The sequence below is a fragment of the Thamnophis elegans genome, chromosome 3, assembly GCF_009769535.1.
Source record: "Thamnophis elegans isolate rThaEle1 chromosome 3, rThaEle1.pri, whole genome shotgun sequence".
Lineage (NCBI taxonomy): Eukaryota > Metazoa > Chordata > Lepidosauria > Squamata > Colubridae > Thamnophis > Thamnophis elegans.
In genome coordinates, this window is record NC_045543.1 from 32,279,653 (window position 1) to 32,297,218 (window position 17,566).

The window sequence follows — 17,566 nt, forward strand, 5'->3', positions numbered from 1 at the left end:
TAAGAGTACCCTTTTCTTAGCCCAAGCCACAGCAAGTGGCAGAATCTAATAACCATGACTGATCTCAAAAAATTCAAACAAAGATAATACTTGGATGAGAGACCAACAGATAGTGCCACATCTATGAATGCTAGATTGAGACATTAAAAAAAAGATGCTGGAAAAAGCAATGGCAAAAAAGCCAATTGTTCTGTTCATCTTTATTAATCATTTTGAACTTGTTTGACAATTGGTATCACTTTTAATTTTAAAAATATTGTTAATTAACAAAATATTGTTTCCAGTTGCATGTTATACTTTGTAAACTTTCTCCCAACCCTTTTTTTTTGGTACTCTCAACATAGATCAGAAGCTCTGATGTAGAAGCTGGAGATGGATTTTCCTTGCCCTTTACAGAAAGATGTGCTTCCTTTGGTACTTAATTTGGTCCTTAGTATAATTAATAATACTTTATTCACGATGTTTACTTGCAGATGGCTAAGAACTAGGTAGCAAGTTACATTCAAGACTATGTTGGCTCAGCTTCCTACCACCATAAATGGTAAATAGTTTCTTTAAAGTATTTATTTTTCCATTACTGAATAAGGCTCTTTCACTCTGCTAGGTAATACCGTACTTTTTAAGAATCCTACATACTGATAAGTTGGCTGATCAGTATTGGGCTTTTCATTTAAAAGCATTGTTCTTTTGGTTCTTTAGTTATTTACACATCATTATATTTGGTCATTTTATTATTTACAAATCAAAATGTACTGCAGTAAATATTATGGAAAGACAATAAAGCAATAGAATGCAAGTGGATAGCCAATCAAATGGAGTTAACCAGCAAATTGAAGATATCACGGTGCTTACATATTCTAATGTTACTAACTTAGGTCTGCTAGACATTTTCATATTCAATTTCTGGTCAAGAAAATGTCTCTATTGAAGTGTAAAAATATTTGGTCACATAATTTTAAATAAGAGAAAGAAAAAAATGTAAATAGTAAACAATACATTAAGAGGTTAATGTATTCATATACACATAAAAATCTCTCAGCACCCACAAAACAGTAAAACTCAGGAACCTTACCTCTCACCAGGTAGACTGGAAACATCCTCTGAAGGAGCAGCCAAGCTCTCACTTCAGATATCATTTCTCTGCAGGGAAGCCAAGTGGGACTTAACCTTCATTCCAGCTGCTCCTGGCTGCACTAAGGAATACCCTCAAATAGTACACATACACTAATATTCACCAATTGTGAGCGTAGTCCTCCTGTCATCTCCAACATGGCTTTCCCAAAGGCCAGTGTGTATTAAATACACCCCATGCCCTCAAAAGAGAAACCCAACAAGAGAAGAACTTTTGGCTGGTTTTAATGCATTGCCATATCAATGCTAATCAGGTTGCAATCTAAGGAATAGAGGAAACAAAGGTCCAGAGAAGGCCTCACTCTTTCTGGTGATTTTTCTGCAACTCCTCTTTTTTTTTTTTCCTGCTTCAGTCAGGAAACCCATGTCAGCTAGCTTTTGATGCAGCTTCCTTGAATATTAGTAATATTAGTAATATAAAGTTACATTCTTAAAATTTGTAAAATAGGGTTATATTTTATGTCATTGAATTAAAATATTCCAAATAATGTTTTAGTAATTTGTATGCACCAGTCCTAAATGTTCTTTATTTTTTAGAAAAAAGTGGGTGTCTAAAGAAACATTGGTTTTACCCCACTTCTCCTGTCCCTTCATTTCCAAAATCTATAATAGTCATATAGTTCTGAATCTAAATAAATAAAGAAACTGGTGTTTTAATGTTGCATTACAATTAGATTCTATGCAAATTAGGCTGCTATTTAGCAGAACAGCAATGGTGATTTTGTTTAGTGTAAGGGATGAAGGGCATGGGAGAGCGAAAAATCTCTACTTTCTAAAAAAAATCTGAAATTTGGGCAGTGTTGATTTCCTAAGAGGGAGTTTGTAAAAAAAAAATTTAAAAGCAGTCTGAAATATTAAAAACAAGATCAAGATAATAAAGTGAAAAACATGAAGGAAGAATGGATGACTGCCAAGAAAAAAAACCACATTCCTGTCAAATTTGTAGGAGCAAGATGGGTCATAAAAGTTTTAGGTTTAACATTATTACTAAGGCAACAAAAATTATTTTCCCCAAATGAACATAATTTTTTAAAAGTATTACTTTTTGTCTTTTAGGAGGCCCAAATATGTGGGCCGTCACTTCTGAAGAAAGAAAGAAATATGATAAACAGTTTGACAGCCTTAAACCAGTTGGAGGTTATATTACAGGTTAGTGTGGTCTTCTATAGTGGATGGTTTTGTGTTATATGACTTGAAGATTTAGTTCATTGAATTGCTATCTGGTTAAAAATATTAGTTGAAAAAGAAGTTATTGTAACTGTCAATACCACAAAAATTGGTAGTGCTATAAGTTACGTATAAAATTATACAGTAGTTAACATAACTTTTTGGAAGTCATGAACACATGTTTGTGTTTATCTAATGATTGTATCACAGTTTCTTAGACAACAATACATGACATAAGCAATATTTTCTGAATTAGAGGTACTCTTAGCTGACCTAATTTTACACAAGAAGATAATAGATCTGCTTCTTGGAGGCATCCCAATAGATAGTTCCACCTCACCAATCTTGCCTGATTTCAGAAAAGCTAAAGATGGATTTGATTAGCATTTGGATGGGAAGACTAGGGAAACTCAGGGCTATAGATGGGCTAGAAAATTAGTTGGGGGGGACTTCTTAGAAGGAGGCAGTGGAAATCCACTTCCATAATGTTTCAGAGAAAACTTCATGGACATGGACATATGATGACACCAATAGCCAAACCTGGCTCAAAGGAGCTTTAACTTAAGCTGCTTCTGGTTTATGAGAGATTTGCCCCATATGGCTTTGGCGTTTCCAATTTTCATTTTCTGCTGTTAGTTCAGTTCTTCCATCATTTTTCAGAGAGAGGAGAAGAAAGTTAGGAAGTGGAGTCAAGTTTCAGAGCATCCACACACTTTCCTGGAATGGAAGAAGGTGTATGTGATCTTTCTAATGTATGCAGATTCTGTCTCTGAGTGAGATAGCAAGCAGGAAACATTTATTTTTTCTATATAAGGGAACAGACACCTACAAATGCTGAGAGAAATGCCCATTGAATAGCAGTCATCTCATCATCTGATCCCTTATCCATGTTCTCCCTCTGGTTGACTATGATTCTTCAAACTAAACTGGCATCTTTTCTAAAAGGCTCAAGGTTATTTTGTTCAAAGGCTTTGGAGTTCCTACCCAATCTAGTATGCTTCACATTTTAGTTCTTTTGCCTTCTCTCTCTCTCCCTCTCCCCCACCTCTCATACACACACTCAGTCTGATAAGATTATGAATTACGTTTTCAGTAATAACACTATAATTGTTCAGTCCTGGCAAATTTTAAATCCTATCCCATAATTAAATGCATTAGAATCTTGATAGAATTATTTTAAAAATGTATGTCCTTTAAAAGAAAATTGCCAACTGAGAGTGTGGAGATACATTCTTATGTCCTTTTCTGTCCCCTTCCTTTTATTCATACAGGTGATCAAGCACGAATGTTTTTTTTACAGTCAGGTTTGTCAAGTCCTGTTTTGGCTGAAATATGGTGAGCATCTCACTATGTGAATTCATTATATTAAGAGATTCTAGGGCTGCTGTAGAAAGATGTTGTTCCAATGATTGCATGAGATGAGCCTCCTTACTCTCATTGAATAATGTTATGACCAGGAACTTGTAGTTGTATGATATTTTTTTTTAAATAGATCCTTATTGTTTCTGTATATGGAAATTTCTATTTCACAACTGTTGATGCTTTCTCCAAAACTGACCCCCTTTCCTCATAAAAACTACACAGCCTTTTGCTTTACTAAACTGCTGAGCAATGCAGTTGTAAACCACAACATCACATGACTGCTTTGCTTAGCAATGGCAATCCAGGCACTCCCTGCTGCCACTGTTAACCAAAAGGCATAAAACAAGGCTGAATATTGGTCCCATTTCTACTCAACTTTTATATCAGTTCCATGGTGGGCCATTTCCTCAACACAAACTTTCACTTCCCATACACGTTGGAGACACATCTATTTTATTCTACGCAGACAATGCAGCAATATTCTCAAGAATATCTACTAGTCTTAAAAGAAACTGACAGCATTAGCACAGTATTGAAAGGAAGACCATTTAGGGCTCAACTATCAGAAACCAAAATCATGGCATTTGCCATAAGGCCCCAGTGCCACTGCCAAGGTATGCTGCTGTGCAGGGCGGCCAAAAGGACAGAGGTGGGAGTGAAAATAGGCAGGTGAGGGGAGTTTAAATGCTCCTGAGGTTGTAAGTTTGGACAAACTGCCAAGCACCTGAGTTGCGATCGCATGACCCCATAAGTACCACGTATGTGCAGCACCAGTGAACTTTCCAAGGTCAATGAACAAATGGTCATAACTCAAGGACTACTTATATATGAGTTGGAAGAGTTGCCAGGAAGGAAAGGCAGTCTGAATTCACAGGGAATCAAGACAGGCTGGATCAATCTTTGGTGCATTTTATACTGGAATTGGGAAGATTAGAAGATGGAAGTGTCCTTAGCATGCAATCATATTAATGTTGATTCTGTTTTCAGTGGACATTATTTTCAAACAATTGTATTTAGGAATATATCCTGAATTCACTCATTTTTTATCTAAATATTGTTCTTAATTGTTTTTCTCAAATACTTGTGTAGCGTAGAATAGAATAGAATAGAATAGAATAGAATAATAATTTATTTGGCCAAATGTGATTAGACACACAAGGAATTTGTCTTCAGTGCATAAACTGTCAGTGTACATGCAAAGCAGCAAAGTAATAATAATCATAATGATATGAATAATAGATGGTAGTAGAAAGATGAGAAGGATAATAAAATATAACGCCCTATTACATGGTTAAACATCCTAAGACATAAGACAGTACTGTGGGACTTAGGTCTTCAGCTGAGTAATGGCACAAGGGAAAAACTGTCTCTGTGTCTAGTTGTTTTGGCATGCAATGCCTTGCAGAGGCATTCTGAGGAGAGGAGTTGAAACAATTTATGTCCAGGATGTGAGGGGTCTGTAGATATTTTCTCAACCCTCCTTCTGACCTGTGCAATATACAAGTCCTCAATGGATTGGCATTATCTTTAAAATGGCATATTGACAATTTAAATTTCTACTGTAAAGCAATCCTATTAAGGCAGAACTCTTAAAATGAATTCATTAGTATCATTTCTGAAAATAAGAAATGAGAATCTGATTGGAAAATGCATCCTTTAAGAAGGATTTTCTTTTACATTTTCTTTTAAGTTTATTAACAAAGAGAACATTTGAGGGGTGCTAAGTGTTTATCAGATTGGTAAATTTTCTACCAAGCATACTTTGTAAAGAAAGAGTTTTGATGTCAGGAATGTGGATGTACTTTTGTATCTTTTTCCTAATAGTTATAGCACTTGGTGACGATGGCCTTTGAAGTCATGATTTTCAGTGTGCTGAATTCTCACTCTTGCCCATTGGCTGCTTTACATAATAGGATTATTAAAAAAACAGCCTTGTGAGACTTGTTTGGAGATAAGGGATCAGCAACAGATATTGCTAGAAATAGTGGGGAAAAACTTCATGCTGTGTTTGTTGTGAGTAATTGACACAGTAATATCCACTGTCACTAACAATTGAACATATATACATACACTCAGTTTGTATGCATTTTCTTTGTTTTAAAGGGCTCTCAGTGACCTGAATAAAGATGGGAAAATGGATCAGCTGGAGTTCTCCATAGCTATGAAACTCATCAAACTAAAGCTGCAAGGCCAGTCCTTGCCTATGGTGCTCCCTCCAATCATGAAACAGACTCCAGCGTTTTCTCCCTTGATGTCTGCTCGTTTTGGTAATCATACAAATATCTAGAGATTGGCCCCTTGTCTGTAACGGGTGATAATGATGGATGATTCTCTGCAAATTTGTAGAAGCATTACATTTGTTAAAACTATATGAAGAAAATATAGTTAAAGATTATTTTTTGGGTATGGTAAAAACAGGCAATTATATTATTTTCATTCTGCTGCTTTCCAGTGTTTGGACATGGTAATTTTCCCATCCAGAAGGGGAAAACTCTGGCCATTTGGTGGAACAAATGAAAATAATGCTTTGTTCAAGTGTAAGATGCCTAACTAAAACTAGTTTTTACAATATCTGTCCTGGTGTTAGATACAAATGTCCATTATTAGTGGAACACAAATATATAAAAGGATAATAGTAATTTGTTAAAACAATTTAATATTAAAGCATGCTCGTAAAAATCCCATCAAAGTAAGAAATGTTTAGTCTAGCCTTTTGATTCTCTGTCGACAGCCAGTTTTCATAAAAATCATTTTCCAAAAGGAAAACATATGCAAATGGGGCCTGCCATCTATCTCAGAGAAGGGGTGGATTCCATGGTCTTGGACTGGTGTATTTATATTGACTCTTGAATTTCTTCAGGTATGGGCAGTATGCCAAATCTGTCTACAGTAGCACCTTTGGCTCCCATGTCCAATCTGACATCTGTACCTTCCATTTCTCCCATGGTGATTTCGACCCCACTATTGCCTTCTACCAGCCCTCCATCATTGCCAAATGGAACCTCCGGCCTTCTTCAGCCATTAGTTATGTCCTACTCTTCCAGTGAGTACCCTCATGCCAGAAAGTTTCCAGTTTTGACAGCCTGATGTTGGTGGTGGTTTGCTCTCTGAGTATGTTGCATTGACCCGGGAGGCAGCTTGATTCGCTTTGCAGATGCTTTAATTACTTACAGTATTTTATTTCCCAGTCTAATTCCTGTTCTCAAAAGACCAGTTATTTTGCTTAGGGACCCCTCCTTCCCATCCAGGTTCTTCCCTCAGGTTTTGACTAATAGGCATTGGAATCAGCGGGGTTCTCAAAGCTAATCCAAAAATTTTCATAAAATCAGATCTATGTACCTAAAAGAAATGCAAGCATACATTCTGCTGTTTTTATATAACGGGATGTCCAATCTTGGCAACTTTAAAACTTGTGGACTTTAACTCCCAGATTTCTACAGCCAGGTCTGTCTTAAAGTTGCTGAGGTTGGACACCTCCTTTGTCCTTTTCAATACTGTCAGTCAGGGTTCAGGAACAAGGATAAAAAAAAATTCAAGTAGAAATGATGATGTTTCTTTCCAGGACTCAAATAATTATTAACCCATTTCAACATTTCTCTTATTTCAGCTTTGCCTCATTCTAGTTCATACACTCCCGTGATAGGAGGATTTGGTGGTTCCAACATCCAGAAAACTCAGTCCTTGATAGATTTAGGATCTAGTAGGTATGGACCTTCAGACTTGAAATATTAAGTATCAATTGATTGACTTAATTTCCCCCCCCCCCCCTCTCCAACAAGACCATTTCTTTTTATTATCTTTGTACCTGAAGTGTAGTAATATTTGGGAAGGTTGGTTGGAAAAAAATAGTAATATGCAGAAAAATACAAGAAGAATGTTAATTTTGAAAAACACAGGGTTTTTTTTTTAATTGACTCTGGTTATTACATATTACAGTTCAAATTCGTCTTCTACTACCTCATTAACTGGCAATTCACCGAAGACAGGATCTTCAGATTGGGCAGTTCCTCAGGCTTCAAGATTAAAATACAGGCAAAAATTTAATTACCTTGATAAAGGAATGACTGGATATCTTTCAGGTTAGTGCTGGATTTAAAGATGGGTTTGTTTGTTTATATTTGTTTAAATCTTCCTCTGTTATTTTTACAAATAACTCAAGGCAGCGAACATATCTGACACATCCTCCTCCTCCTGTTTTCCCCACAACAATAACCCTGTAAAGTGGACGAGTCTGAAAGAAAGTGACAAGTCAAGCTTACCCCAGTTGACTTTCATGGCTAAAGTGGGACTAGAATTCACAGTCTCCTACTTTCTAGATAGCGCCTTAACCACTACACCAGACAGGCTCTCAACAATAAAAATACATAAGATTTATTTTAAAATTAATACTCTTTTTTAGTAATTATTTTTCTGGTTTTAAAAGCACCTACACATCACATCATATTATCCTAGTTTTAATTAACAAAATGATGTTTCTATATTTTTGCAATACAGATTAAAATGAATAGCATTTCAAGGGGACTACTTTTTATATATTGTGAAATAAATAAGATAGAATCTCCTTCAAGTCAAGGGCAATATTTGGAGACTTCATGGATGTATCTCTATAGTTAGTCATAGAATGGATATAGTTTGAAATCCTTTCAGGAATATTTTTTCGATTCCCCACAGACCTACAGCCCTGCATTTTCTGGGAGTTTCCCAGTATTCATCTGATTCCATCCTGCTCAGCCATGGACTATAGACTAAAGAGCTGAACAAAAATGAAATCTTAGTTCTCAAACCTAGCTGGGTGATACTCCATTATCAAATGCATGCAAACATGCTGTGGTTTTTCATGAGTGTATAAATTAGAAATGACAAGCCAAGATGTGATGGCACAGTGGTTAGAATGCAGTATTGCCGGCTAATTCTGCTGACTGCCAGCAGTTTCATTCTCACTGGCTCAAAGTTGACAGCCTTCTGTCCTTCCAAGGTCAGTAAAATGAGGAGTCAGATTGTTGGGGGCAATATGCTGACTCTCTAAACTGCTAGGAGTGGGCTGTTAAGCACTGTGAAGCAATATACAAGTCTTAAGTGCTATTGCTATTAATAAATTACAATATTTTTCAGGCCATTTACCATGCATGACTTTTTAATGATTGCCAGAGACTATCCCCTGAGGGTTATGTCGGGACAAAAACTAAATTTAATATAATTTAATTTTAACAAATTATTATGGTAATAATTATGATAATAATTTGTATTCTTGTTTGCCTTATGCACATTAAAATTTATAATTAGGAAAGGCGGGGCATCTACAATATCTCCCAAGGTTTGTGGGCCACAGTTTTCCTGGATTTTTAAGTAATGTAGTTATGTGATTGCAGTCTGGGCTCTTGGCAGTCAGCTCACATTTACCACTGTTTGCAGCATCCTGTGATCAAATGATCATGATTTGGGACCTTTTTTTTGCTGATTTCAAGCAAAACATGCCCATTGGAAAAGCTAGATTATCTTAACAAAGATAACTTTGACTGCCATACTTGACTGCCATAAAAATTATCATAAAAACTCTGTCCAACTCAACTTATGATTGTTGGTCCTAATTTTGCTCATACGTTGAGAGCTACCGGTACTGATTATGTTTAGAATGATTTTTATAAGATTGCTTTTTGGGATGAAATTAGTTCTATAATGTTTTAAAATATAGATAATTAGTTCACAGCTTTAACTGGTTTTACATGTTAATGGGCGTAGTAAATTGTTACATTTGATTTATTAAGGATTTCAGGCAAGAAATGCTCTTCTACAATCAAACTTATCTCAGACACAGTTAGCCACTATCTGGTAAGTTTGTTCACAAATACATGTTTGTAATTTTTTTAATACCGTGTTTCCCAAAAATACGACCTGTCCTGAAACTAAAGCCTTGCCACATTTTTCGTGTGGGCAAAAATATAAGCCCACCCCCAAAAATAAGTCCCCTGGACAATCCCCCCCTCTGGCCAGGCATAGCACCGCTCGCCGACCTAGCGGTATCCCGAAGGCACCAAGCCGCAGGAATGAGGTGGGGGGCAAAGGCACTTGCGTTGCTTGGTGCTTTTGGGGTACTGCTAGGTTGGTCAGCGGCACTGTGCCCAGCTGAAGAGGCAGCTACTCTCTTGCAAGCAGGCTCCCGAAGAGCTGGGCACAGCCTCAGGGTTGAATGGCTATGTTGCGCTGTCGCAGAAGCAACACAGCAGCCATAAGGTGACCACACGTGCGAACAGCCGCCCAGCAACCCCCCTTTCCAGCTGGGCACATCACCGCTGACCGATCTAGCGGTACCCGGAAGGCACCAAGCAACGCAAGCGCCTGTTTGCCGCCTCCCGCGGCTGGGCGCCTTCAGAATGCCCCTAGGTGAGTGAATGGGGCTCTGCATGACTGGAGAGAGGGGTTGTGCGAGAGGCTTTTCCGCTCCCTGCTCATGCTACTCACAGGCTCACGATGCCCTCTACCGTACCTGCAGAGCCAGGGCATCTCTGCTCCTGGCGCCTTCCACTGCTTGGGGTTTTTTGTTTTTGTTTTTGGCTTTCAAAGCACGGAGGACAGGTGCCGCTCTGGGAGTACGCTCTATTGTTGTATGCTCTGCAGCCCACAACCATAGAGCGTACTCCCAGAGTAGCATCCGTCTTCCATGCTTTGAAAGCCGGGGGAAAAAAACCAAGTGGCGGGTGGCGCCAGCAGCAAAGATGTCGTGGCTCTGCAGGTACTGTAGAGTTAGCCAAGGGCATCGTGAGCCTGCGAGTCACACGAGCAGGGAGCGGAAAAGCCGCTCATGCAACCCCCCTCTCCAGCCATGCAGAGCCCCATTCACTCACCTAGGCATTCCGAAGGCACCAAGCCGCAGGAGACAGAGGGCGGCAAACAGGCACTCGCGTTGCTTGGTGCCTTCCGGGTACTGCTAGATCGGTCAGTGGCGCTGTGCCCGGCTGGAAAGGGGGCTTGCCAGGCAACTGCTTGCAAGGGAGGTCACCTCATGGCTGCTGTGTTGCTGCTGCGACAGCGCAACACAGCCATTCAACCCTGAGGCTGTGCCCGGCTCTTCGGGAGCCTGGTTGCAAGGGAGCAATCGTCCAGCAACCCAAAAACAATAAGCCCTCCCCTTTAATAAGCCCAAGGCCATATTTCGTGAGTCAAAAAAATATAAGACCCTGTCGTATTTTCGGGGAAACATGGTAGATTGACATTTTTATTTCAAATTCTTGAAAAGTTCTATGGCTGTAACTACCTACTTTTACAACAACCACAAATAATGGTAAATCAAGAATTGTTTTAACTAAAGTTGATTGAATAGCTCAGATTTAGTTTTCCAGATAGAATAATCAGAGATTGCTTGACCAACTCCTAATATGCTTTCCCTGTATTTCTTAGTAGTAGCTAGTGTTTCAAATAACTTGTAGCGATTAAGAATAGAATTATTTTGTACTTGTACAACATCATCATTGTATTCTGTGTTCTTTGCTTTTGTATTTATGGAAATGGCCTTAGATGGATTCCTGCTTATGGATGTGATTGCTAATCTGTTTACTTTTTTGTTGCTGCATGTTTCTTTTTTATTTCTTTACTACATGTGCAGACTAGGTCATTATGCATTTAATATTGTACTATTATTCCTAGATTGCAAAAGGAGAGTATTGATTTTCCCCCTAGATTATTCATTTATTCATTTAGCTTGTGTGCTGCTCAATGTAAAATGATTCATCTTTCATGATAGTAGAGATAAGCCATTAAATATACGGTAATATTTTCAATTATAATTACAAAACCACAGTACATTATCATAATAAAAGCATTACATTTTAGCAGCCTTACCAAATCATACCATAGGAAATACAAGTTGATTCCCAGACTTCCACTCTTTTCACCTCCCATGTTTAAGGAATGTGTTGGGATGAGAATGGAGGACAAGCTGTGTTTCACTAGAGGAGTTGTTGCTAAAGTTACCTTGGAGCTCAGGCTTGTTAGGGCTTTATAGAGAGACATCTCAAAGTAGGTTGAAGACAATGTTATTATCATACTAATAAGAAAATTAAGCAAATGTTGACTTTTTGCTGTTAAAAAATCAATAGCAAATAACCACATAACCTAGCTGAACTATATCTGGAGTCCTCCAAATTGTTATGTGCCAGTACATGAATTATAGAGAATAGGGAGGCTATTGTCTTGTGAATGATAATGAATGTCAACTCACAGCAGCACCAGTCTTTCAACAATATTTTTTAAAATTTATTTATTAAATTTCTATTCTTCCCATCTCCCCTGCAGGGTGACTCTTAGCAGCTCACACACTATAGTTGCCGATTTCCTACCTCTTCCTGCCTAACACTACCTTTAGGTACTGTTTGTGTGTATCCGATTTTTCAAAGCTGGTCCCTGTTTCATCATGGATATTCTGGAGACATTGCATGCAAAGAACAAAATGGGTCTCCCCAGTTCCCTTGGTTCTTTTAACACAGATCTGTCTTTCCTAGGTCTCTGTCTGACATTGATGGTGATGGACAGCTGAAAGCAGAGGAGTTCATCTTAGCTATGCACTTAACTGATATAGCCAAAGCTGGGCACCCACTCCCACTAAGTCTGCCTCCTGAATTTGTGCCCCCTTCTTTGAGGTGCTTAACACAAGGTGACATGTAATTAAAATTACAGAAAAATGCTAAGTGAACTGAAATTTTAAAAAACAACTATGTTTTCTTTTTCTCCTAGAAATGGAAAGCATTTGGAAAATATTAACTGTGCTCTGCCAGCTTATCAACAAGAAGAGGAACCTCCCCAAAAACTTCCAGGTAACTGGGATCCTCTGTTTCTGCATTACAATAGGGGCAGGGGTGGGTTTCATTTTTTTTTTTACTACCGGTTCTTTGGGCGTGGCTAGGTGGGAGGTGGCATGTGAGTGAGTGGGCGTGGCCATCTTGACATCACTCACGCACACTTAGTCACATGACCACCACCACCACTAGGCCATGGCCACCGAAATGGTGGCAAAAAATTTTGGGACTTCAACAGAGAGAAAGGGGGAGAGCGAAGAGTGGGGAAAAACTCCCAAAAATAGACCGTCAGAGGATTTAGGGTCTGGAAAAGCCATAAGTTTCCTAGAAAGAATTGAAGCATTCAACTTTGCAGCCTGGAGGCCACTCCTATGTTTATAAATTTGGAGGGCGAGGGGCGGAGAGAACAAAGGGTGGGAGATAGGAAAAAATGAAGGCGGAGGTGCTGGACTGTGGAAGCAAGGTGGGCGCGAGGGAGGAAAGTTCACCCGACCCTGGCTTGGGACAAGGGGTGGAGGAAGAACCACTGCAAACCCCCCCCCAACACCCCCAGGCACGGCAGGGGCCGTTGGAAATCGCAAAGCCCAGATGTCAAAACTCCCCACCCCACCGGTAGAGAAGCGCTGTCGGTGTCTATAGGCTCTCACTTTATTCATTTGCATGGCCTGACAATCAGCCACCCCCTGACCACATTCCAGACTCCACAGCTGATGAGCAGCAGCTCCCAAACATGCCGCTGCTATAGATTGTGCCACCGCCTGTAAAAAGCTGAGGATCGGCTGGTGTTGGCACCGGGGAGCTGTCCACCAGCAAGACGGACCTCTCCATGCCTCTCCCTTCACTACCTCCAGCCTCAGATATGACGAGCCCCGCAGTGGGACTCGACACCGGATTGCATGTGCACACCTGTGCCCTGCAGTCGCGAGTAGCACCCCCATACCACTCTGGGTTCTTCCTTTTGCGTTCCGTTGTTGTGCCTTCGGGTGGAGCAGAGCACAGAGCCAGGATGCGGTGCAGGGCCTGCTTCCCTGACTTGCTGGTGGATGGCTCTCCAGTGCCCACACCAGCCAATTCCCAGCTTTTTACAGATGGCGGCACAATCCACAGCAGCGGCATGCTCGGGAGCCGCCTCTTGTCAGCTGTGGAGTCTGGAACGTGGCCAGGGGGCAGCCGATCATCAGGGCCATGCCGGCGAGTAAAGTGAGAGCCTGCAGACACCAACAGTGCTTCTCTACCGACATGCTGAGGCTTCCTAGATCCTGCTAGACTTTACTGACTTTTCTGACTCACGGGCGGGTGCCAGTTATGTGTGGCCAGCTGGCCAGTGTGTGTGGTCGCCCGGCCAGGGGCATAGCCTAAGCCCAGGCCATAAAGTGCGCTGGGAGGCAGCAACTGCCAGCGCTGACTTTGCACATGTTTGGTGTGTTTACGTTCACTCTGTTCCAGCCGTGAAAGAGAAGTAAAGACTGGAGATTTCACCAACTGTGTCTCCTGTGCTTTCTCCCTGGTTCAGGCTGGGACAGTTTTGACATCTGGGCTCTGTGATTTCCCACAGCCCGCAACACATCTGGAGTGTTTTCTGGGGTTGCAGCTGGTTCTTCCTCCACCCCCTTGTCCCAAGCCAAGATCAGGTGAACTTTCCTCCCTCCCTCCCGCCTTGCTTGCATAGTCCAGTGCCTCTGCCTGCATTTTTTCCTATCTCCCACCGTTTCCTTCTTGTTGTTCTCTCTCCCTCCTCGCCTGCCAGATTTAAACACAGGTGTGGCCTCTGGGCTGCAAAGTTGAATGCTTCAATTCCTTCTAGGAAACTTATGGCTTTCCCTCACTCTGCACTCCTCAGGCCGCCCAGTCCCTTCTTGATTGGGCACATCCTGTCTCCGCCGCTCAACTTACCCATTGCAAGAATTTGATGAAACCGAGCAGCTCCTTGGCAAAGCCCAGATCCAAACTAAACCCAGACATTTGCAGCGGGGAGTGAGCAGACCGCAAGGGAGGCATCTCTTCCAGTTTCTCGCTCTGGGACTTGGGATGCTGCCCTCTCCTGCCACCACTGCCCTCTCCAGCATGCTGTCCCCGCCGCAGCTGCAATGGCAGCAGCTTCGGGAGATGCTGGCCGGGGGGGGGGGGGGGCTAGGCTAGCTCAAATGCTTACCTGTGTAGGCAGGAGGAGGCAGTTCTGTGGATGCACATGGCAAAGGCAAGGCAGGGTAAACATCAGAGCGGGCCAGTTCGGAGGTGTGGCCAGCCAACTGTCACTACTGGTTCTGCAACCCAGGCCCAATTACCACTACTGATTCGGCCAAACCGGGCCAAACTGGGAGCAACCCACCTCTGAATAAGGGATAATATTTTTGAAAAAAATATTAGTAGTTTAATTATGTTAATTATATCTCTTATTTGAGATGTATTTAGTTCACCTTGCTTTGGAAGCTGCTTTCTGAATTACAACCCTAAGCATTTCATTATTGCATTGTGTGCGGCTCAGGTACATTCTGATTAGAGCCATCCTTTTTCTACAATAAAAAAGGTGAGAAATAGCAGTAAAGGCAGTTGAACCTGGACAGAATACTGCAGTAGCAGCAGCAGGGTACATAAAGACCTTGAGATTTGAAAAGCCTCCCAAATAAATTAAATGTACCTTCATTAGTCTTCCTTTGGTTATTGGATGGTTTCTAACATAATCCATCTCTTAAAAATAATTGAGAAGAATATGACCTGATCAGTGTTTATAGTTCAGTGCCATTCACTGTTCTTTAATCTAGTTACCTTTGAGGATAAGAGGAAGGCAAACTATGAAAGAGGCAACCTGGAGCTGGAGAAACGGCGCCAAATGCTCCTTGAGCAGCAGCAAAGAGAGATGGAGCGTAAAGCACAGAAGGAAAGAGAAGAAAAGGAGCGAAGAGAAAGGGAGCGGAAGGAACTGGAGCAGAAGAAACAACTTGAGCTAGAAAGGCGCTTGGAAAAACAACAAGAGATGGAGAAACAAAGAGAGGAAGAACGGAAAAGAGAGATTGAAAGACGAGAGGTTGTTTTTCTAATTGTTTTAGGATTTAACCTTTGGAAAGTTTATTTCAATTTGTTAGTTAAGTAAAACTATTCCTGGGAGAGTTTAGGGCTCTTTACTTTAAGTGTTCTCTTTTAGAAAATATTTCTGTATTAATAGCTAAGAAACTGGGATGATTTTATATTTTAGCTTTTATTCTGAATTCTAATTTAAGCAGGTAGTTTTCATTCAAATAAGTGGTCATTAAAGTAAATGATAGTCTTAAGGTGCATTTTGTGAACCTGAGCATTGATTGGAATAAATACAAAAGTTGCATTTTATGAATAACAAATACCTTCATTTTTAAGTTTTAAAAAATGGATAGTATTCCATTATTATGCCTCCATTATTCTTCATAAGGTCAAAGAACATTGTGTTGATTTTGCTGCAAAAGATATGCATGGAAGCTTTTCTGAAAATTATATATAGAATGTACAAGAATATTTATGTTACATGCTAGTTTTTTTTAATATGCATTATTTTTATCTAAACCTTTTTCCCAAGGTTCTGAATTACTGTCTTTAATTAAAACAATAAATGAATATAATATTATTAATTGTTCTATTATTACATAAGCATTGAAGCTGATAATTTAGGTATTTTATTTTCAGGCAGCTAAACAAGAACTTGAGCGTCAAAGACGGCTTGAATGGGAGAGGATTCGTCGTCAAGACCTTCTTAAACAACGTAATAGAGAACAGGAGGAAATTGTGAAGTTATCTTCTAAAAAAAAGAGTCTTAATCTTGAACTTGATGCACTGGTGAGTCACATAATGCACAAAAGTATAGCATTACAAGTAAACATTCTGTTTTAACTCAATTGTTTTCCTGTGACTTCTATATCTCTTGTCTAATTGTAAATAAATTGAAGATTTATTTATTATTATTATTTTTTGCTTCTCTGTTGTCATTTCCTTCTCATATTGAAGTTAAGAGTAGTCATTTATAGAGGCAAAACAACTAAAGGGCAGCATCAGCAGATTTAAAGAAGCTTTCAGCTGTATGGAACTGTATATACCCCGTTTCCCTGAAAATAAGACCCAACTAGAAAATAAACCCTAGCATGATTTTTCAGGATACTGGTAATTTAAGCCCTACCCAAAAAATAATCCACAGTTAAGATCATTAACCAGACAGGCACATTTAGTACTGTATTTTCCCCAAAATAAGCCCAAATGCATTTTTTGGAGCAAAAATTAATTTAAGACCTGGTCTTATTTTCAGGGAAACACAGGTAGTAACTATGTAGGAGGGAAAAACCTTGGTTAGTATTTCTTCAACTATGTTTTATTTATTCATTTCTTTGAAGCATAGTGATGTTATTTCTCGTATTATTCCATTTACACCCTTTCAATTAAAAACAACTGAAATTATTAGTTCACCTTAAAAACTCTGGCTAAGTGGAGAGAGGAGTGCCAAAAGAAATATATTTTAATAGCATGGGATTAGCCCACAAATAAATCACCTACATACTTTTCGTCTTTCATAGATTGATCAGAATTTTACAGTTTTGTCTACAAGAAGTGGTAGAAAAATCTGTTTGAAGTCATTCACTAAACAGTGATCTGTCAGGTGCTTAGAATAGATCATCTTAACAGATCATCCAGTTCCCTGCAGTCTAAATATTAATTGAGATAATTGTGTAGTTGGATTGGGGATATAAAGTACTGAACCATCCTCACTGCGGATGTTGAAATTACTCAGTAAAGATAGTCCAAATTGTCCCTGAGATGATCTTACTAGAAAGAGTAATATAGTTACAAAAGAGTGGATAGTATACCAACAGAATCCCTGCATTGTCCCTGTATGTAGCTAACTTATATTAAGAATTAATGAATTGCTAAATGGAGCATCTGGTCATTGCATTCATGTATAGCATATCCATCCTAATACCTATCCAAGTTGCCCAGCGTCTAGTCTTTAACTGTACTCAGTGGAGGAATCTGGTAGACAGAAGAGAATTCTCCTTAACTTTTACTTTTATGTCTCAATCACACATGCTTTGTTTGCATGTTTGGATTAAATCCTAAAGAAGTAATGAATAATTATAGGTCAAGAAATTTGTGTACTTTAT

The 17,566-nt window shown here is 39.6% G+C and overlaps 1 protein-coding gene across 5 annotated transcripts in view; it reads left to right on the top strand.

Annotated features, from left to right (window-relative positions):
- ITSN2 (intersectin 2) overlaps window positions 1–17,566 on the top strand; it is a 74,885-nt gene that overhangs the window by 14,675 nt on the left and 42,644 nt on the right. For 4 of the 5 annotated variants that reach the window (XM_032213649.1, XM_032213645.1, XM_032213648.1 and 1 more), the window contains exons 2-13: window positions 474–541; window positions 2,188–2,280; window positions 3,570–3,633; window positions 5,764–5,927; window positions 6,521–6,703; window positions 7,268–7,364; window positions 7,597–7,739; window positions 9,426–9,489; window positions 12,156–12,293; window positions 12,388–12,467; window positions 15,212–15,474; window positions 16,104–16,253. In XM_032213649.1, coding sequence (XP_032069540.1) covers window positions 511–541; window positions 2,188–2,280; window positions 3,570–3,633; window positions 5,764–5,927; window positions 6,521–6,703; window positions 7,268–7,364; window positions 7,597–7,739; window positions 9,426–9,489; window positions 12,156–12,293; window positions 12,388–12,467; window positions 15,212–15,474; window positions 16,104–16,253 — 1,470 coding nt within the window. In that variant the 5' untranslated portion in view covers window positions 474–510. The remainder of the gene's footprint in view (window positions 1–473; window positions 542–2,187; window positions 2,281–3,569; window positions 3,634–5,763; window positions 5,928–6,520; window positions 6,704–7,267; window positions 7,365–7,596; window positions 7,740–9,425; window positions 9,490–12,155; window positions 12,294–12,387; window positions 12,468–15,211; window positions 15,475–16,103; window positions 16,254–17,566) is intronic. The other variant, XM_032213647.1, reaches the window with a different exon arrangement.